Here is a 14,081-nt window from a genome sequence, read left to right as displayed (position 1 = left end):
AACGAGAAAAGTATAGAAGGAAAAGTCATAAAAACCGAATCGTATCGTAGCCGTACATAAGAAAACCCTGCGGTCAATCAAAAAACATATCTTCGTCGTCCCTCGTCGTTCCTCCGTGATGCAACCCAGACCAATATGCAAAAAGCGAAACCCTCCTCGGATGGAATCTAGAGCTCTCCCTTGACGGCCTTCGAGACGCTCTCTGCGAAGTAGCTGTGGGGAGGGGAAACGAAGAGAGGAAGGAACAGGCGAGGGGAGTCAGTTCGAGATTCGACGCGACGAAGACGAACGAACAAGACGACGAGGGCTGAGGCGAGAGAAAACAGAAAGGGAGAGTGTGTAAGAGAGCGGAGAGGCTACTATACTGACTCAATGTTCCCAGCGTTCAAAGCAGCGACCGAGACTCGTCCGTCCCTCGTGAGGTAGACGTGAGCCTTCGCTGCCAGGGCGTCGCACTGAGCGGGAGTGAGACCGGTGAAACTTCAAGAAGGAATGAAAGGGAAAAAGAAGGAACGAAAGGGACAAGAAGAGAGTCAGCTACGAGGAAAGACGTCAAGAAAGGAGAGGGAAAGAACGAGGAAGAGGAAGAGAGGCGTACGAGAACATCCCAATCTGCGACCTGACGTGACCCCACTCTCCAGGCGTGTTCCTCTGGATCAACCCATCGTACAACGCGTCCCTCATCGAGATGATTCGGTCGGCCATCCCTTACCAAACGCGTAGAAACGAAGGAAAGTCAGCCTCTAGAAGAAAGGAACCCGACCCGTCCCGCTCTTCCTCTTCCTTGTCTTCCCTTCCTCGCTCTAATCGAAAGCTCTAATCGAAAGTTGAACTCACCCTTCACCTCTCCTAGCCATTGCTTGTTTAAGTCATGGCTGCCTAAAATGCACGCCGCGATCCTAGCTCCGTGAATCGGAGGGTTGGAGTACAGAGGTCGCACGATGATCTTGAGTTGGGAATCGACGCGTTCCTTTTCTTCTGGTGAGGCGGTGACGACGGAGAAGGCTCCAACTCGTTCAGAGTAGAGACCCATGTTCTGTTGAAGCGAGCAAGAAGGTGGGAGGGTCAGGATCAGAGAAGAGGGAAAAGAGAAGGAAGGGGACAGGGGAGAAAAGGAAAGCGACGCGACGACGACGAACCTTGGCGAACGACTGGCAGAGAACGACTTGGTGACCCTTCTCGACGAAGTGTCGAACAGCGAAGGCGTCGTAGTCGGTGTCTCCGGAGGCGAAACCTTGGTAGGCCTGGTGGAAGAAGGACGCGTCGAGTCAGCTCGAGGAAGCGATGGTGAGGAGAAGAAAGGAGACGAACCATGTCGAAGAAAGGGAAGTGTTTCTTCTCGAGCATAATCTCGGAAAGCTCCTTCCATTGGTTGTGAGTAGGATCGACTCCGGTGGGCTGAGAGAAAGCAAGAAGGGGAGTCATAGGTGAGTCGGAGAGAAGGCTGGAAGACCGAACGAAGAGACGAGCTCGCAAGGAAGCGAGAGAACGAGAGAAGACGTACGTTGTGGGCGCAAGCGTGAAGCAAGATCACAGATCCATCAGGAGCAGCCTGGAAGTGGGTTCGAGCGGAGGAAGAATTAGCTCGGACTGGTTCATGAAGGAGGAAGGGCAAAAGAGAGAGTCAAACGAACCCTGATGTCCTTCTTCATCCCGTCGAAATCCAACCCAACCGTCTCCTTGTCGAAGTAAGAGTACGACTTGACCTCCAGCCCAGCGTCCTTAGCGATAGGGATGTGGTTTCCCCATGTCGGCGAAGGAAGGTAGATCGCTTTGGCTCCAGGGTAGTGTCGAGCGAAGAAGGCGGTTCCAATCCTAAGAGCTCCCGTTCCCGAAATCGACTGAGTGACAGCAATCTGAAAGTCGATGAACCGAGAGAAGAGTCAGTCGGTTCGGCAGAAGAGCGAGAGAGAGAAACTGAGACTCACTCGACCTTCCTTGAGAGGCTTGGAGGAAGGACCGTAGGCGAGCTTTGCGGCGAGCTTCGTGAAGTCTCTGTTTTTCGAACGAAGGGCAGAAAGAAACCCAATCAGCTTCGTGTCTCTCATCTCGGAACGGAATCAAAGACGCCTCGAACGCACCCGAGGCCAGTGATGGGCACTGTTCGGGAGGAAACCGACGCGTCAAAGAGGGAAGGAAGGAGAGAGAGAGAGTTCAGCCCGCGTGCACGACCCTCCTGTTTGACCCTTCCCTTTTCGCCGAGAGATGGGAAGAGACGTACGATACTCCTTGTCTCCGTGCTGGTGGTAGAGGAGGTCTTCAGCCTGTAGGAGAGAGTCGAGACGAGGGAGAATAGCGAGGAGGAGAGGGTAGACGAGAAAGGTGGGGTCCGGGGCATCTCAACTCTCGGGGAGAAGAGGAGGACGACGACGAGACGAGTCAGAGAGAAACTCACTTTTTGAACCGAGGGAAGGACGTAGGGTTTTCCGTTTCCGTCTCGCTAAAGATCAAGGGGTGAGGTTTAGCCTGGCTCGAAGAAAGAGAGCAGAGATATGGAGGATGGAACGAACGTAAGCTCCTGGAGAAAGGGAGGAGGGAAGGCGAGGTCAATTCAGCTTGAGCTCGAGAAACAGGAGAAGAAGACTCGGAGAAAAGCTGTAGAAAACTCACCGACTCCAAGGTTGATTTTCCTTGGATCTTTATCTCTCTTGAAAGCCTCGGTCACACCTGTGGAGGAAGCAACGAAGAGAGGGAGAGCAGAAATGGTGAGTTGAGGGTCGTCGGATGAAGACAGCCCTCGCGCCGAGGAGAGGGCTGACCTAGGATGGCATCTGGAGGACCCTGCTTGACGTTGGCCCAGGTCGAGATGAGTCTCTTCCCGAGAAGAGGGGAGGAGAAGGGCTTGAGAGGGAGCATCGAAGCGGAGAAAATGAGACTGTGATGGTTTGGAGGAGAAAGAGAGGAAAGGGATCGTCTCTCGCTCGTGACTCTGTGCGATTTCGAGCTCGCTGCCTTCCCTTCCTTCCCTTCCTCCTCTCTCCCATCTCATCATTTTCGTCTTTTCAACAGCATGGCCTCCTCTTCTGCCTCCACTTCCAAGATCTGGGACCCATCAACTTTCCTCTCTCCCATAAATCCGTCCTCCTCGACCTCTCCTCGGCCTCCTCAGGCTCTCATCATTCTCAACCTCCCCATCCTTCGACTCGACATCTTTGAACGAGCTTGGAAGTCTAGTAAGTAAGTCCAGTCTCTCCAGTACATATCCGACTACTCAGAGCTGACCTATCTTCTTCTTCCATAGCTGATCTTCGTTATTGTGCGGACGGAGGAGCGAATCGACTCTTCGACGCTTTCAGATCAGAACACGAGCGACGTCGGTGAGCTCGTCCTCTCTCTTTCTCTACTGTTCTAAGTCCCTCAGAGACTGACCAAAGCCTTCCTTTCGATTCTCAGCTATCTTCCTGACCTGATAAAGGGTGATCTCGACTCGATACGACCAGAAGTTCGCTCCTTCTACGAGAGTTTGGTTCGTCCTCCGTCCTCCTTCCCTCGACTCTCTCCCTCCTCTCGTCAGCTCACCGGCCCTTCTTGCTCTCCTCTTTCACAGGGAGTATCCGTAGTTCACGACCCAGATCAGTACTCGACGGATCTCATGAAGTGTATACACGCTTTGAAGGCTGTGGAGGCTTCAAATCCGGAAGGAACTCCTCAGGTGAGCTTGACCTCTTTCCTTCCCTCCCTCCCTCGCCTCACACGACCGTCTCGCCCCACCCTCCCTTGGTCCTCTTTGCTCTCGTTCGCCCTCAGCAGCTAACTACCATCCCCGTCGATGGTTTCTTTGGCTACAGTACGACCTCATCCTTTTCGGAGGTCTTACAGGTCGACTCGATCAAACAACCCACACCCTTCATCTCCTGCACAAACTTCGAACGGAGAGGGAGAAGATTTGGGTGATCAGTGAGGATGAGCTAGCTTGGTGTTTGGATGTGGTACGTCTAGCTTCTTGCCTCTACCACCTCACCTCTCTCGCTGGAACATCTTGACGGCCCTCCGTCTCCATCCCTTCTCGCGTCTTCTCACCACGCTGACTCTCGTCCTCTCCCTCTCCTCTATTTCCGTCTCGTTTTCGTTCGTCCTTCTCAGGGAGAGCACACCATCCCGATAAATCACTCCCTCCTAGGTCAAACATGTGGGATCTTACCGTTAGGGATCGATTCTGCCGTCATCAGCACGAAAGGGCTCGAATGGAATGTTGGTGAGTTCAGGGAGTCGTCGCGCTCTGTCTCTCTCTCTCTCCCACCTCCTTCAACACACCCTCCCACCCTCCTCCTCTTTCTCTCTCACCTCGTCCCCCTTTCCCCATCTCTTCGTTCCTTTGGCTCCTCTCCCAAACGAGAAGCTGACCTCTAAACGCGTCCATCCTCTCCTCGCCTTCGTTTCCACTCGCAGAAAACTGGGAAACCTCCTTCTCGACCCAAATCTCCACCTCGAACCATCTCATGCCCGGCGAGGACGTCTGGATCCAAACGAGCGGGGTCGTCTGGTGGTGTTGTGCGATTAGGGAGTGGAAGTGAGAGAATCAAAACAACGAGGGTCGAAACGAAGCGAGAGAGAGTTGTAATTTGCTGTAGGCTTTTAGTTTGGTGGTCATGCTTTTTTTAGATGGGCTTGAAGTTATTGTTTGGCTTTCGGGGGAAAGATGGTGTCGAGCGGGAAGGAGAGAAGAGAAGGGAGAGGGAGAGGGGAGACGCGCGGAAGTCTTGCTCGAGAGGGAGAAATCGTGTTCACAAACGCAGAGTCGAGTGAGAAGATACGGCAGGCTATCGAAGGACTAGATTCGACTATCAACTACGCCTACTACTGCTGCTGTTATCCCTTCTTCGCGTCCCTGGTCGCTGCTTCGTCTCCCCCATCGCAAGGTCCAGCATAACTATTTGCACGTCTTCGAGATCCTCGAAATCGACCGAGCAAGTGGGAATATCCTCCTTATCTATGCTCCACGACGTCTCGACACCCGTCTTTGTCCACATTTCGACCTGAAGGAACCGACTCGTCGGGGAGCATCGACGAAGACAAGCTTCGAAGGCCGACGTACTCTCTGTTCCCTCGACGAGTAGGATGGACCCAGGACCGGCGAAGGAGATAGTCGTGAATCGAGTCCAGTAGGAGGTGAAGGACGTGACGAAGTCGAGGGGAACAAATGAAACCGTGGGAGGAAGGGTGTGTCCGTCGGCTCCCCCAATCCAGAGATGAAATTCGGCGGGATCAAGGAAGCAAATCAAGTCCATCCACGGAGAGAGCTCGTTGATATCCCGAATGTCGAGATTGAGAAGGTGGGCAGGAAGGGGGGTCGGGGGGGAGGGAAGAGCGGAAGCGAGCTCGACCAGGTCCTGAAACGAGTCGTCGGTAGGGGAGCCATAGAGTCGAACCTGATTTGACGGGAGGAGGAGGGAGGTGATTCGCTCGGATTTGGGAGAGGACTGAAAGACCTGTCGTACCGAGCCGAATGGAGTGGTCCAGAAACAATCAGCAAGAGCAGGGAACGGGCGACTAGTGGAGAGAGGAGCTCACCCTCGATTCGACAAAGTCGTACGCTTGAACGGGATTCAAGGAGACGTCTTCGCCGTAGACGCAGCGAGAAGAAAGCTCCAGGAGCTTGAAGGAGACGAGGGAGAGGACCAGGTGGTCCTCCGTTTCGAGGAGATCGAGGATGAGGGAGAGAAGTTCGACGGGGAGGGAGAGAAGCGAAGTGGGAGGTCCAGATGCGACGTTGGGGGGAGGAAGGACCTTGTATTTCTCCTAAAACGTTGAGAGTTAAAGATGAGAGTCAGATCCACTTTAATAAAAAGAAACAAGGGAGAGGAGAGGCGACGAACGAGAGACCAGAGCCAGCGACGTTCCTCTTCCTTCCCTTCCTCCCTTCGACTACTGTCCCGAATCCAATGACCTGCTGGGATCGCAGCTTTCGAAAGCTCTCCGATGACTCGATCCTGATCCTGAATGACGGAGGAAATACGAGCGTTCGTCGCGAGTTGAGCTTGATTCTGGGAGGTGAGGAGGGCGATGGCGGAGGTGTGAGCTTCGAGCTTAGTAGTCTGAAGGGCGACGGTGGAGGAGAGTTGAGCGATGGATGCTGCTTGAAGGCGAGCTTGCTCTTGGAGCTGTTCGATCTGGAAGAGGATCTGGTCCATCCTGTTTTTCGATGCTGGCGGTTGGAGGGAGAAGAGACAAGGGAAACAAAAAGGAGAAGAGACGACTTGAATCCAAGCTGCTTCGTCTCCAACCTTCACCACACCTTCCTTCCCTCCCTCACTTCTTCCCAGCCATGTCTTCAAGAGACGCTCCTCGAGAGGACCGATACAGGGAGAGATCAAGAGATCGAGACGACGACCGAAGAGGATCCTCTCGACGAGACGACAGGGACAGGTCGAGGTCGAGGTCGCCTCCACCGAGAAGGGAGAGGGACAGAAGCAGAAGCAGGGACAGAGAAAGAGACAGCAGAGACGATAGGAGGAGTGGAGAGAAGGACAAGGGAAGAGAGAGAAGCAGGAGTAGGAGTAGAAGTAGAGATAGGGACGACGAGAAGAGGAGGAAGCACAGAAGGAGGTCACCTTCAGAGTCAGCTTCAGAATCAGAGTAAGTCCCTCGTTTCCTCTCCATCGAGCTCACTCAGCGCCTACATGGCTAGCAGAGGGGCTTGTAGCTGACCTTTGGGCCTTGATCTCAGATCCGAGGACGAGGACCGAGAACGACGTCGTCGCAAGAAGGACAAGGCCAAACGTCGAGAACGAGATCGATCCGACTCGGATTCGGAGGAGGAGAGCAGGGAGGACAGGAAGAGGAGAAAGAGAGAGAAGAAGGAGAAGAAGGAACGTAAGAAGGAGAAGAAGGTGAGCTCGCTCGTTCTTCTTTCGTAGGAGCTAGAGAAGAGGAAAGGGAGCGAAGGAGTCGAAGCTGACCTCCTCCCTTCCCTTCCCTCGTCTCAGGCCAAGAAGTCTGCTTCGAGTACGGCTCAGTGGGGTCTTCATGGTATCATCGACGACGGAGAGTGAGTCTTGACATTGCTCTACGTACTCCCGTTGAGATCAGAACGGATGCTGACCTCTTCTCTTGCCTCCTTCAGTCGAGAGAAGCGAGACAACGTGAGCTCGCGTCTTCCTTCCCTTCTTTCCAAGAACGTCAGAAGCTGATATTCTCTTTGGACTCGCAGGAATTCCGTGCTTGGATGGTCGAGGAGAGGATGATCAACCCTGAGACTGTCAAGAAGGATAAGGAGAAGAAGGAGTGGGCTATCTTCGTCGAGGACTTCAACACTGGTGAGTTTGGACTCCTTCCTTGCCTTTCTCCATTTCTCCTGTTCGTCTTTCCATCTCTTCAATCTATGGAGCTGACCTCTGTTCCTCTTTCTCCATCCAGCTACCCTCCCTCACGAGAAGGTTCGTCGTTTCTTCATCCCTTTTCTCGCAGTGTTCTCGTCCACGACGCGTCCTCACTCTCCTTCCCTCCTCCTACAGTACTACGACATGATGGGCTACACCGCACGAATGGACATCCTGCGATCCGGTGGAACTCTCGCGTCTTCAGCCTACGATCCCAACGCCGACATGATGGCTCACTCAAGCTCCCTTCGAAGACCCGTCGTCGAGACGGAAACGTACCTGAGCAAGACTCAGTTGGAGGATCTCAGGAGGGTTCAGAACGAGAGGATCGAGTTCGGGAAGAGGAAAACGTTGGGAATGGATGTTACGAAGAGTTTGGGAGTGAGGATGGACGGAAATAGTGAGTCGTCTGCTCGTCTCGAAGTCTCCCTTCCTTCTTTCTTCCGTTCCGTTCGAAAGAGCTTTGGCTGACCCCCTCGTTTCCTTCGTCGGTTGCAGAGTTCGAGAAACGATAAATCTACTCACTCGATATCATGCAGTCACCATGTCCTTCTGATCTCCTCGCGTGAGACGGAATCTAGCACTCCTCCTCCGATCCTCCTTCGGCCTCCCCTCGATCCCTTCACGCCATTAGCCAGGTACCCAATCCACACGCCTCCCCATCACTCCAAACTATTTTAATCACACGCCGTCTTGCTCGCCTCCCAATCTCGATCCTTGATCTCCGGGCGCGTCGATTGAGTTGGACTCGAAGTGGTCTCGACGTCGCATCTTCAACTCCGTCACAATCGACCGGCAAGCCCTTCGTTGCTATAGTGGATTTCTTCGATGTCGACGAGGCTCTCTTCCTCTCTCCTCACCACCACCTTCACGACTCGGTCTTCTCTCTTCCCTTCTGCTTCGTTCTCGTTTCAGCGTGGGTTCTCGTTCAGCTCGTCGTCTCCCTCAGCTCGTCTTCAGTTCGGTTCTTCTCAGCACGTGTGAGTCGTGTCTCCATTCTCCTCTCTCGGTGTCTTTTGCTGACTCTTTCCTCTCTTCGATTTTCTTCCACACGCAGATTCTCCCTCCTCCTCTCAATCATGGTCCCTCGTCCAGCCTCAATGCCAACTCCCTTCGCCGTCGGACCCGTCCCCTTCTTCACCAACTCTACTCCCTCCCGCAATATTGACATCCCTTCGCCCCACAGTCGACGAACAAGAGCTCCTTTCGGAGACGATATCAATCGAGGAAACGTCAACGGGAAGGGCAAACAGCGTTTCTCGTCAGCAACGAACAACAAGTCGTCGAACAAGTTGGCCATGAAGGAGGTTCGAGGAGAGAAGGGACCCTACCGATTTGAAGCTGGTGTCTATTGGATCGTCGGTTGTAGGGACGTCGGATGGGTTGAAGGTTGGGACGACGACGGATTGGAGTCTTTTCGACGCGTCGAGATCGCTCGTCGGTGTGAGTCTGCTTTCTTCTTCATTGTTTCTCTCTCTCCTTTATTCCTTTCAAACTCCGTTACTTATCATGCTTCCTTCGTCCGTCCCTCTCAGCGGTCCCCTTCCTCGCTCTTCACCCAATTCAGCGCTTCTCAGTTTCTCTTTCTTCTCCTCTCAGCTCGATTTGATCCATTGTTGCATTTCTAGACGATTTTTATTTGTTTGCATCTTTCTCGGTCAGCTCGTTCTCGTTTCTCTCGCACTATCATAATCCTTTCAGCTCGTTGGATCGAACAGAGACTCGTCGGAGAAAAGGACTCGTCACACGCTTTTCTTGGTCGAGCAAAGCTTCGTAGGGCGTATGAACGATTCGGAGCGTACGTCCAGAGTCTGTACAGAAGAAAACGTTCCCCATACTTGACGTTCTCTAGGGGAGGGAGGGAGAGCGAGTTGAAGAGGAAAGGGAGGGACGAGCGCGACGATCAGCTCGTTGAAATCTCACCTTCCCCCGCTCGGTCCCCTTTTTGGTTCAAGAAGACCTGACAGTTCGAGATCATCCAACAGCGTGTACCTGAACGCGAGATTCTCCGAGCTAGAAGCTGAAAGATTTCGTTTCCTCAGCGGAAAGGCGAAAGGTCGAGAAGAGCGGCGAGGACTGGAGTAACGCTCTGTTCTCTGCTGGCTGTGGTCATAGATCTTGAAATGTCTCGAAACGTCTTTCTGGATATCTTTTCTTCAGATCTGGCTGAGAAAAACTGTCGCGCAGCTGTGCCAATCCCAATCTGAGGCCGTCGCGGGAAGGAGAGACTCTCGATCCCTTCTCTCTCGAGCTCACTCAAACGGCCATCATCTTTCAAGAGACTCAGAGAGAGCGAGCATCAGAGACTCGAGAAATTGCATAGAGGTGAATTCTCACCTTCTTATCTTCCGTTCTTTGAGTTTGAAAAGCTCATATTTGCCTGTGTGTGGTGTCTACAGTCGCTCGCTTCCTTCTCGAGGGCTTCCCTCCTCCCTAGCTCCTCCTCCTCCTCCTCCTCTTCCTCAGCCCTCCTTCCCCCTGCCCTTCCCCTCCCAGCAATGCTCTCTCCACCTATCCAACGACAGGCATCCTCCTTTTCTCTCTCTCCCAGCACTCCTCCCAGTCCTATCCACTCTCGTCCTGGCAAAGCGGTCAAGAACTACTTTGAGCTCTACCCTCGCTCGATTGCGGCTCCCTCCTCCCCTCTCGAACCTCCAGAACCTTCAGCCTCAGCCTCAACATCAACGTCACTGGGGAAGTCTCGAGAAGGGAAGGATAGTGGCAAGAAGAAGTCGAGAACGGCGTCGGGGTCTTCTTCGGGTGGGAGAAGGGAAGGGGAAGCGGGAGAGAGGGAAGCGAGGAGTCGACCAGGATCGTCGAGCTCAACCAAGTCAAAACGTTCCTCCACCACTCGTTCAATCATCCCCCCTCCTCGAACTTCTTCGGTAGGATCACTGTCAACACCACCAACTCCTTCCAACCCCAACTTCATCCCGCCAAGATCCTCGTCTCGTGGAGAGCTCTCCCTCGCAACGACGGACTCTCCTCCCTCCGCTTCGGCCTCATCCTCACCTCTTCCCAGCCGTCAACCCTCCGCCACGTCTTCAGCTCACTCGTCCCCAGGACCACTACCACCTTCATCGTACTCCTCGACAAGAACTTCGCAAAACAGTGGAGCCCATCTACCAAGAAATCCTACTCCATCCTCCTCCTCCTCTGCGTCCCGATCTCATCATCTCCCTCCCGCCCTTCTTCCCTCCACCAACGCTTCAAGCCTCACGTCTCCCCTCACCTCTCCAACTCTGAAATCCCTCGACGACAAGTCAGGAGGAAGGAGCCCTACAGTTCGCATGTCCATCCCTCGGTCTCCTCCTCAACTCTACTCCTCTCGGTCGGTCAGCTCGGACGCGATGGACGCAATGGTCGACTCGATGAACTCAGCTCCCCGTCCTCGTCCTCCCACCGCTCACAGGTCTCGTTCGTCCATTTATTCGAAGAAGGACAAAGCTCCAGTCATCGTCACGAGAGACAGCTCAGCCAGCGAAGACGAGTCGTCGAAGGAACCTCCCGCTCGTCCTCGACCTGCTCGGAACCCCAAGCCGTCCCATTTCAGGAGCGAGATGGGCAAGGAGAAGGAGACGGTGGTTGAGAATGAGAGGGTAGCAGCTTGGGTCGATAAGGATCAGGCAGTTCTGGAACGTCGGCGTCGTCGAGAAGGCCTTCCCTCAGTAGCGTCGCCAATCGCCCAGAACTTCCCTCAACAGCGTTCGAACACGCTCTCGACCGCCGACTCCACCAACCGATATCTCTTTCCGCTTCCCTCTCCATCACGGTCAACCCAACTCCCAATTCGAGCCTCATCCTACTCCGCCGTCGAAGGACCTCAGACTCGACGCGACCCCGACCCCGTTGCTCAACCTCCTCCCTCTCTCCCTCCGGCGCCAAGATCCACCTCCCACATCCCTTCCATCGACGAAATCATCAAGTCCAACCTCGCTCGGGAAGCAGCCTCCCGAGGGAACAGGAGCCATCCTCTTCCTTCGGCCTTCGCTCCTCCTCTTACCCCAAGCTCGAAGAGATCAGGAGGAGCCAACACCGTCGCCCTTCCCTCCCTCCCCACGACCCACGTCTCAGGACCATCCGTCGATCTCTCTCGTCGAGGCAAGGAAGTTCCCTCGTCAGATGGAGAGGTAGCAGGAAGGAGTTCCTCCGACAGTCTCACAGAGGAGGTCAAGACCGTTCTTCGAGACGGACGGGATCGGTCGTTCGGATGGCCCATCGTCAAGGAGGATCTCGAACGGTCGCCCAGACTCGCTCATCAAGCTCCCAACCTCCCTTCCAACGTTCCTTCGGCAACCCTTTCCTCTCCACATCCTCGAATCCAACACGCCAACTCGCTTCCAGTCCCCAGAGCGCGTCCCAACTCAATCGCCTTCGATCGCTCTCCTTCGTCGCTCGGAAACGGATCTCTCTACGCTTCCAACAGCTCAGGACCACACTCGCCTACTCGGAAGTCGTCAACGTCGTCGGTTCGGTCAGTCTCCACCAACTCCACGGCTCACGTCCTCTCTCGAGTCTCTTCGAACTCCTCCTCCCAAAGCACTCCCGTCGCTTCGACCTCCTTCGCTTCAAACGATCCCAACCTGGACCACGCCATCCTCCTTCGATCCCCTCGTCTCACTCGTCTCCTCACTCTCGGGCGTCAACCCAATCACGGTCTCGTCGTTTCTCTCTCGGACGTCGGATCCTCAACAGGCCATCCGATCTTCGTTTACCTCGGACTGGGAGGAGTTCGCTACCTCACCGCTCTCTTCGACGAGCTCGCAGATTCGATGGGATTGAGGCTGATCTGCATAGATCGATGGGGACTAGGGAAGACTGGGGAGGTTCCGGCGGATCGTCGAGGGTTTCTGGAGTGGTCAGCCGTCGTCGACGAGGTCGCAGATCAGCTTCGAGTTGGGAAGTTCAGCGTCCTCGCTCACTCGGCAGGAGCTCCTTACAGTCTTGCGACGGCTCTCAAAATCCCCGAGAGGATCTTTGGGAGCGTTCATCTACTCGCTCCTTGGGTCAGCATGGACATCGACGGAGGTGAGTTCGTTTCTTCGACGCGTCGGAGCCCTTCTTCGAGAGACTGACTCTCTCTGATTGTTCTTTCCCTTCTTCTCAGGATACAAGTGGCTCAAATACGTTCCCAGCGGAGTTATCAAGGTCACTCAGGCAGCCGAGTGGAGGATGGCTGGCTGGAGGATGGGCAAGGTCCCTACTCTCAATCTCGAACCCGTCGGCTACACCGTCCCTCCCGCTCAACAATCCTCCTCCGCCACCTCCTTTCTCTCCTCTCACCTCGACTCACCTTCGTCTCCGACCTTCACTCCCGATCTCTTCATCTCTGAGGAGAGCTACGACGACCTCGCCGACTTCGGAGGAACCTACCCAAGCGGTCGAGATCGACAGCAGGAGGGAGCGGGAGGAAGTCTTCGTCGGAAAACGAGCAAGATATTCACCTCGAACGGCGGTCCTCGATCTCCCAGCCTTCGCCACTCCCTCTCTACCTCGTCGATCCGTTCGTCAACTTCGAAGACGGAACAGCCAGCCAGCTCGATGGGACTCAACGACTATCCGAGTCTACCGATCACGAAGCCCAAACCTCTCCCTCGCCCACCCATCTCCTCCTCTTCCTCCTCTCCTCGTCAATCCACCTCCAGCGGATCGATGAAGACTCCCAGTTTGGGCTCACCTACCCATCGTCCAGTCTCTCCCAATCCCAACGCAGCGGGAAGGATCGATCTCGGAACAGCCCTCCTTCGAGCCTCTCACGCCGAGAACCAAAGAGGAACGGCGGATCTTCTTGCTATCATGGAGAAGACTGGGGAGTGGGGATTCTCGTACACGGATGTGAAGTCGCCGGTGAAGATCTGGTACGGAGATAAGGACGACAAGATCAGTGAGAAGAGTGAGTTCAACGTCTCGTCGCGTCCTTCTTCTTCCTTTCGTTCCGACTCGAGCCTGACCAGTCTCTCGTTCGTTCCTTCGTTCCTTCTCAAAGGCGTTCGATGGATGGAACGAGCGATGCCAGATTGCACTCTTCGGATCATGAAAGGCGAGGGTCACAACCTCCTCTCGAGTACGAGGGTCGTCATCGAGGTTCTCGAGAGCATTGCGAAGGAGGCTGGGACGTTCTAGACGGGGAGTGGTCGTGGTTGGTGGGGCGTCGTGAGTTCGACTTCTTCTATCTCATAGCCCATTGGGCTCGATCTGACCTGGACGCTACCTCTTCGTTTCTCAGGGACTGCTCGTTGATTTCGTGGGGTCGTGTTCGCTTCGTTTCCTCTCCGTTCTCTCTCCCCTTCGTTTTGCTCTACCCTTTCTTTCTCTCTCTCTCTTCTCTCTCCCACTCATGTAACTAACCCGTCATACTCTATTTTAATCTCCCCTCCTCTTGATCTCGCTTGCTTTGCTGCCTTTTCTCTCTCTCTCTCTCGGCTCGCGGCGTCGTTCATCTTTCTTGCTGTTGTATCTCGTTTCCTTTCTTCGCCTACTGTAGCTTCGGAAGATCCATCTAATTCCTAATCCCTCTCAACGACGTGTAGGAAAAATCTTGCGCTCGAGATGGAAAGAGGAGGAAGTCCGATTGTTCGAAGCTCAAGGGAAAACAGAAACAGTCGACGCGTCCGTGTTCTTTCAGGCTCGCTCGAGAAGAACATCGTGTGTATGAGCAAATCCATCGAAACAAGTACAGTCAAAGGGCGCGTTAAAAAAAAAAGGGCCATGCTAGAGAAGGGGAGAGGGATGGGTAGAGAGGCCGCTGGATGGGGGTAGGTA

The 14,081-nt window shown here is 54.4% G+C and overlaps 6 protein-coding genes across 6 annotated transcripts; 4 read left to right on the top strand and 2 right to left on the bottom strand.

The window, feature by feature from the left end:
- Window positions 1-13: 13 nt before the first annotated feature.
- Window positions 14-2,889, bottom strand: BDY24DRAFT_375234 (pyridoxal phosphate-dependent transferase). The gene is made up of 14 exons (XM_076638517.1): window positions 2,760-2,889; window positions 2,611-2,667; window positions 2,396-2,436; window positions 2,222-2,264; window positions 2,082-2,100; window positions 1,929-1,995; window positions 1,635-1,856; window positions 1,505-1,552; window positions 1,312-1,398; window positions 1,140-1,244; window positions 838-1,036; window positions 599-707; window positions 370-480; window positions 14-213 (listed from the first exon to the last, which is right to left on the bottom strand). The coding sequence occupies exons 1-14, from the start codon at window positions 2,854-2,856 to the stop codon at window positions 168-170; spliced, it is 1,251 nt and encodes a 416-aa protein (XP_076500708.1). The 5' UTR covers window positions 2,857-2,889; the 3' UTR covers window positions 14-167.
- Window positions 2,890-2,979: 90 nt separating this feature from the next.
- THI80 (thiamine diphosphokinase) lies at window positions 2,980-4,773 on the top strand. Its single transcript, XM_076638516.1, has 7 exons — window positions 2,980-3,173; window positions 3,242-3,317; window positions 3,394-3,466; window positions 3,548-3,652; window positions 3,789-3,929; window positions 4,084-4,195; window positions 4,390-4,773. Exons 1-7 carry the CDS (start codon window positions 3,011-3,013, stop codon window positions 4,512-4,514), a joined length of 795 nt encoding a protein of 264 aa, XP_076500707.1. The 5' UTR covers window positions 2,980-3,010; the 3' UTR covers window positions 4,515-4,773.
- BDY24DRAFT_437879 (uncharacterized protein) lies at window positions 4,753-6,146 on the bottom strand. Its single transcript, XM_076644308.1, has 3 exons — window positions 5,817-6,146; window positions 5,512-5,739; window positions 4,753-5,429 (listed from the first exon to the last, which is right to left on the bottom strand). Exons 1-3 carry the CDS (start codon window positions 6,129-6,131, stop codon window positions 4,785-4,787), a joined length of 1,188 nt encoding a protein of 395 aa, XP_076500706.1. The 5' UTR covers window positions 6,132-6,146; the 3' UTR covers window positions 4,753-4,784.
- A 7-nt stretch (window positions 6,147-6,153) lies between these two features.
- BDY24DRAFT_93515 (uncharacterized protein) lies at window positions 6,154-7,991 on the top strand. Its single transcript, XM_076645252.1, has 8 exons — window positions 6,154-6,576; window positions 6,668-6,830; window positions 6,927-6,988; window positions 7,064-7,082; window positions 7,151-7,256; window positions 7,357-7,376; window positions 7,455-7,719; window positions 7,818-7,991. The coding sequence occupies exons 1-8, from the start codon at window positions 6,266-6,268 to the stop codon at window positions 7,832-7,834; spliced, it is 963 nt and encodes a 320-aa protein (XP_076500705.1). The 5' UTR covers window positions 6,154-6,265; the 3' UTR covers window positions 7,835-7,991.
- BDY24DRAFT_93537 (uncharacterized protein) lies at window positions 7,984-8,976 on the top strand. The gene is made up of 3 exons (XM_076645253.1): window positions 7,984-8,299; window positions 8,377-8,762; window positions 8,855-8,976. The coding sequence occupies exons 1-3, from the start codon at window positions 8,148-8,150 to the stop codon at window positions 8,926-8,928; spliced, it is 612 nt and encodes a 203-aa protein (XP_076500704.1). The 5' UTR covers window positions 7,984-8,147; the 3' UTR covers window positions 8,929-8,976.
- Window positions 8,977-9,584: 608 nt separating this feature from the next.
- On the top strand, window positions 9,585-13,721 carry BDY24DRAFT_375224 (alpha/beta fold hydrolase). Its single transcript, XM_076638515.1, has 4 exons — window positions 9,585-12,347; window positions 12,427-13,212; window positions 13,306-13,472; window positions 13,546-13,721. Exons 1-3 carry the CDS (start codon window positions 9,818-9,820, stop codon window positions 13,440-13,442), a joined length of 3,453 nt encoding a protein of 1,150 aa, XP_076500703.1. The 5' UTR covers window positions 9,585-9,817; the 3' UTR covers window positions 13,443-13,472; window positions 13,546-13,721.
- Window positions 13,722-14,081: the final 360 nt, after the last annotated feature.

The sequence above is a fragment of the Mrakia frigida genome (genome assembly GCF_051309035.1).
Source record: "Mrakia frigida strain ATCC 22029 unplaced genomic scaffold BDY24scaffold_2, whole genome shotgun sequence".
Taxonomy (NCBI): domain Eukaryota; kingdom Fungi; phylum Basidiomycota; class Tremellomycetes; order Cystofilobasidiales; family Mrakiaceae; genus Mrakia; species Mrakia frigida.
This window is presented reverse-complemented; position numbering and strand designations above follow the sequence as displayed.

What these genes read in the sequence shown, in the direction of transcription:
- BDY24DRAFT_375234 (XM_076638517.1), bottom strand. Translation starts at nt 2,856, where the DNA reads ATGCTCCCTCTCAAGCCCTTCTCCTCCCCTCTTCTCGGGAAGAGACTC. An exon ending in GAAAATCAACCTTGGAGTCG is followed by an intron (nt 2,437 to 2,610) that starts GTGAGTTTTCTA and finishes ATCTTTAGCGAG; the next exon opens with ACGGAAACGGAAAACCCTAC. An exon ending in TTGAACGCTGGGAACATTGA is followed by an intron (nt 214 to 369) that starts GTCAGTATAGTA and finishes CCCTCCCCACAG; the next exon opens with CTACTTCGCAGAGAGCGTCT.
- THI80 (XM_076638516.1), top strand. Translation starts at nt 3,011, where the DNA reads ATGGCCTCCTCTTCTGCCTCCACTTCCAAGATCTGGGACCCATCAACT. An exon ending in TCAGAACACGAGCGACGTCG is followed by an intron (nt 3,318 to 3,393) that starts GTGAGCTCGTCC and finishes TTCGATTCTCAG; the next exon opens with CTATCTTCCTGACCTGATAA. An exon ending in ATCCGGAAGGAACTCCTCAG is followed by an intron (nt 3,653 to 3,788) that starts GTGAGCTTGACC and finishes CTTTGGCTACAG; the next exon opens with TACGACCTCATCCTTTTCGG.
- BDY24DRAFT_437879 (XM_076644308.1), bottom strand. Translation starts at nt 6,131, where the DNA reads ATGGACCAGATCCTCTTCCAGATCGAACAGCTCCAAGAGCAAGCTCGC. An exon ending in GTCGCTGGCTCTGGTCTCTC is followed by an intron (nt 5,740 to 5,816) that starts GTTCGTCGCCTC and finishes TCAACGTTTTAG; the next exon opens with GAGAAATACAAGGTCCTTCC. An exon ending in ACGACTTTGTCGAATCGAGG is followed by an intron (nt 5,430 to 5,511) that starts GTGAGCTCCTCT and finishes TCGGTACGACAG; the next exon opens with GTCTTTCAGTCCTCTCCCAA.
- BDY24DRAFT_93515 (XM_076645252.1), top strand. Translation starts at nt 6,266, where the DNA reads ATGTCTTCAAGAGACGCTCCTCGAGAGGACCGATACAGGGAGAGATCA. An exon ending in AACGTAAGAAGGAGAAGAAG is followed by an intron (nt 6,831 to 6,926) that starts GTGAGCTCGCTC and finishes CCCTCGTCTCAG; the next exon opens with GCCAAGAAGTCTGCTTCGAG. An exon ending in CTACCCTCCCTCACGAGAAG is followed by an intron (nt 7,377 to 7,454) that starts GTTCGTCGTTTC and finishes CTCCTCCTACAG; the next exon opens with TACTACGACATGATGGGCTA.
- BDY24DRAFT_93537 (XM_076645253.1), top strand. Translation starts at nt 8,148, where the DNA reads ATGTCGACGAGGCTCTCTTCCTCTCTCCTCACCACCACCTTCACGACT. An exon ending in TTCGGTTCTTCTCAGCACGT is followed by an intron (nt 8,300 to 8,376) that starts GTGAGTCGTGTC and finishes TTCCACACGCAG; the next exon opens with ATTCTCCCTCCTCCTCTCAA. An exon ending in CGTCGAGATCGCTCGTCGGT is followed by an intron (nt 8,763 to 8,854) that starts GTGAGTCTGCTT and finishes CGTCCCTCTCAG; the next exon opens with CGGTCCCCTTCCTCGCTCTT.
- BDY24DRAFT_375224 (XM_076638515.1), top strand. Translation starts at nt 9,818, where the DNA reads ATGCTCTCTCCACCTATCCAACGACAGGCATCCTCCTTTTCTCTCTCT. An exon ending in CAGCATGGACATCGACGGAG is followed by an intron (nt 12,348 to 12,426) that starts GTGAGTTCGTTT and finishes CCTTCTTCTCAG; the next exon opens with GATACAAGTGGCTCAAATAC. An exon ending in CGACAAGATCAGTGAGAAGA is followed by an intron (nt 13,213 to 13,305) that starts GTGAGTTCAACG and finishes TCCTTCTCAAAG; the next exon opens with GCGTTCGATGGATGGAACGA.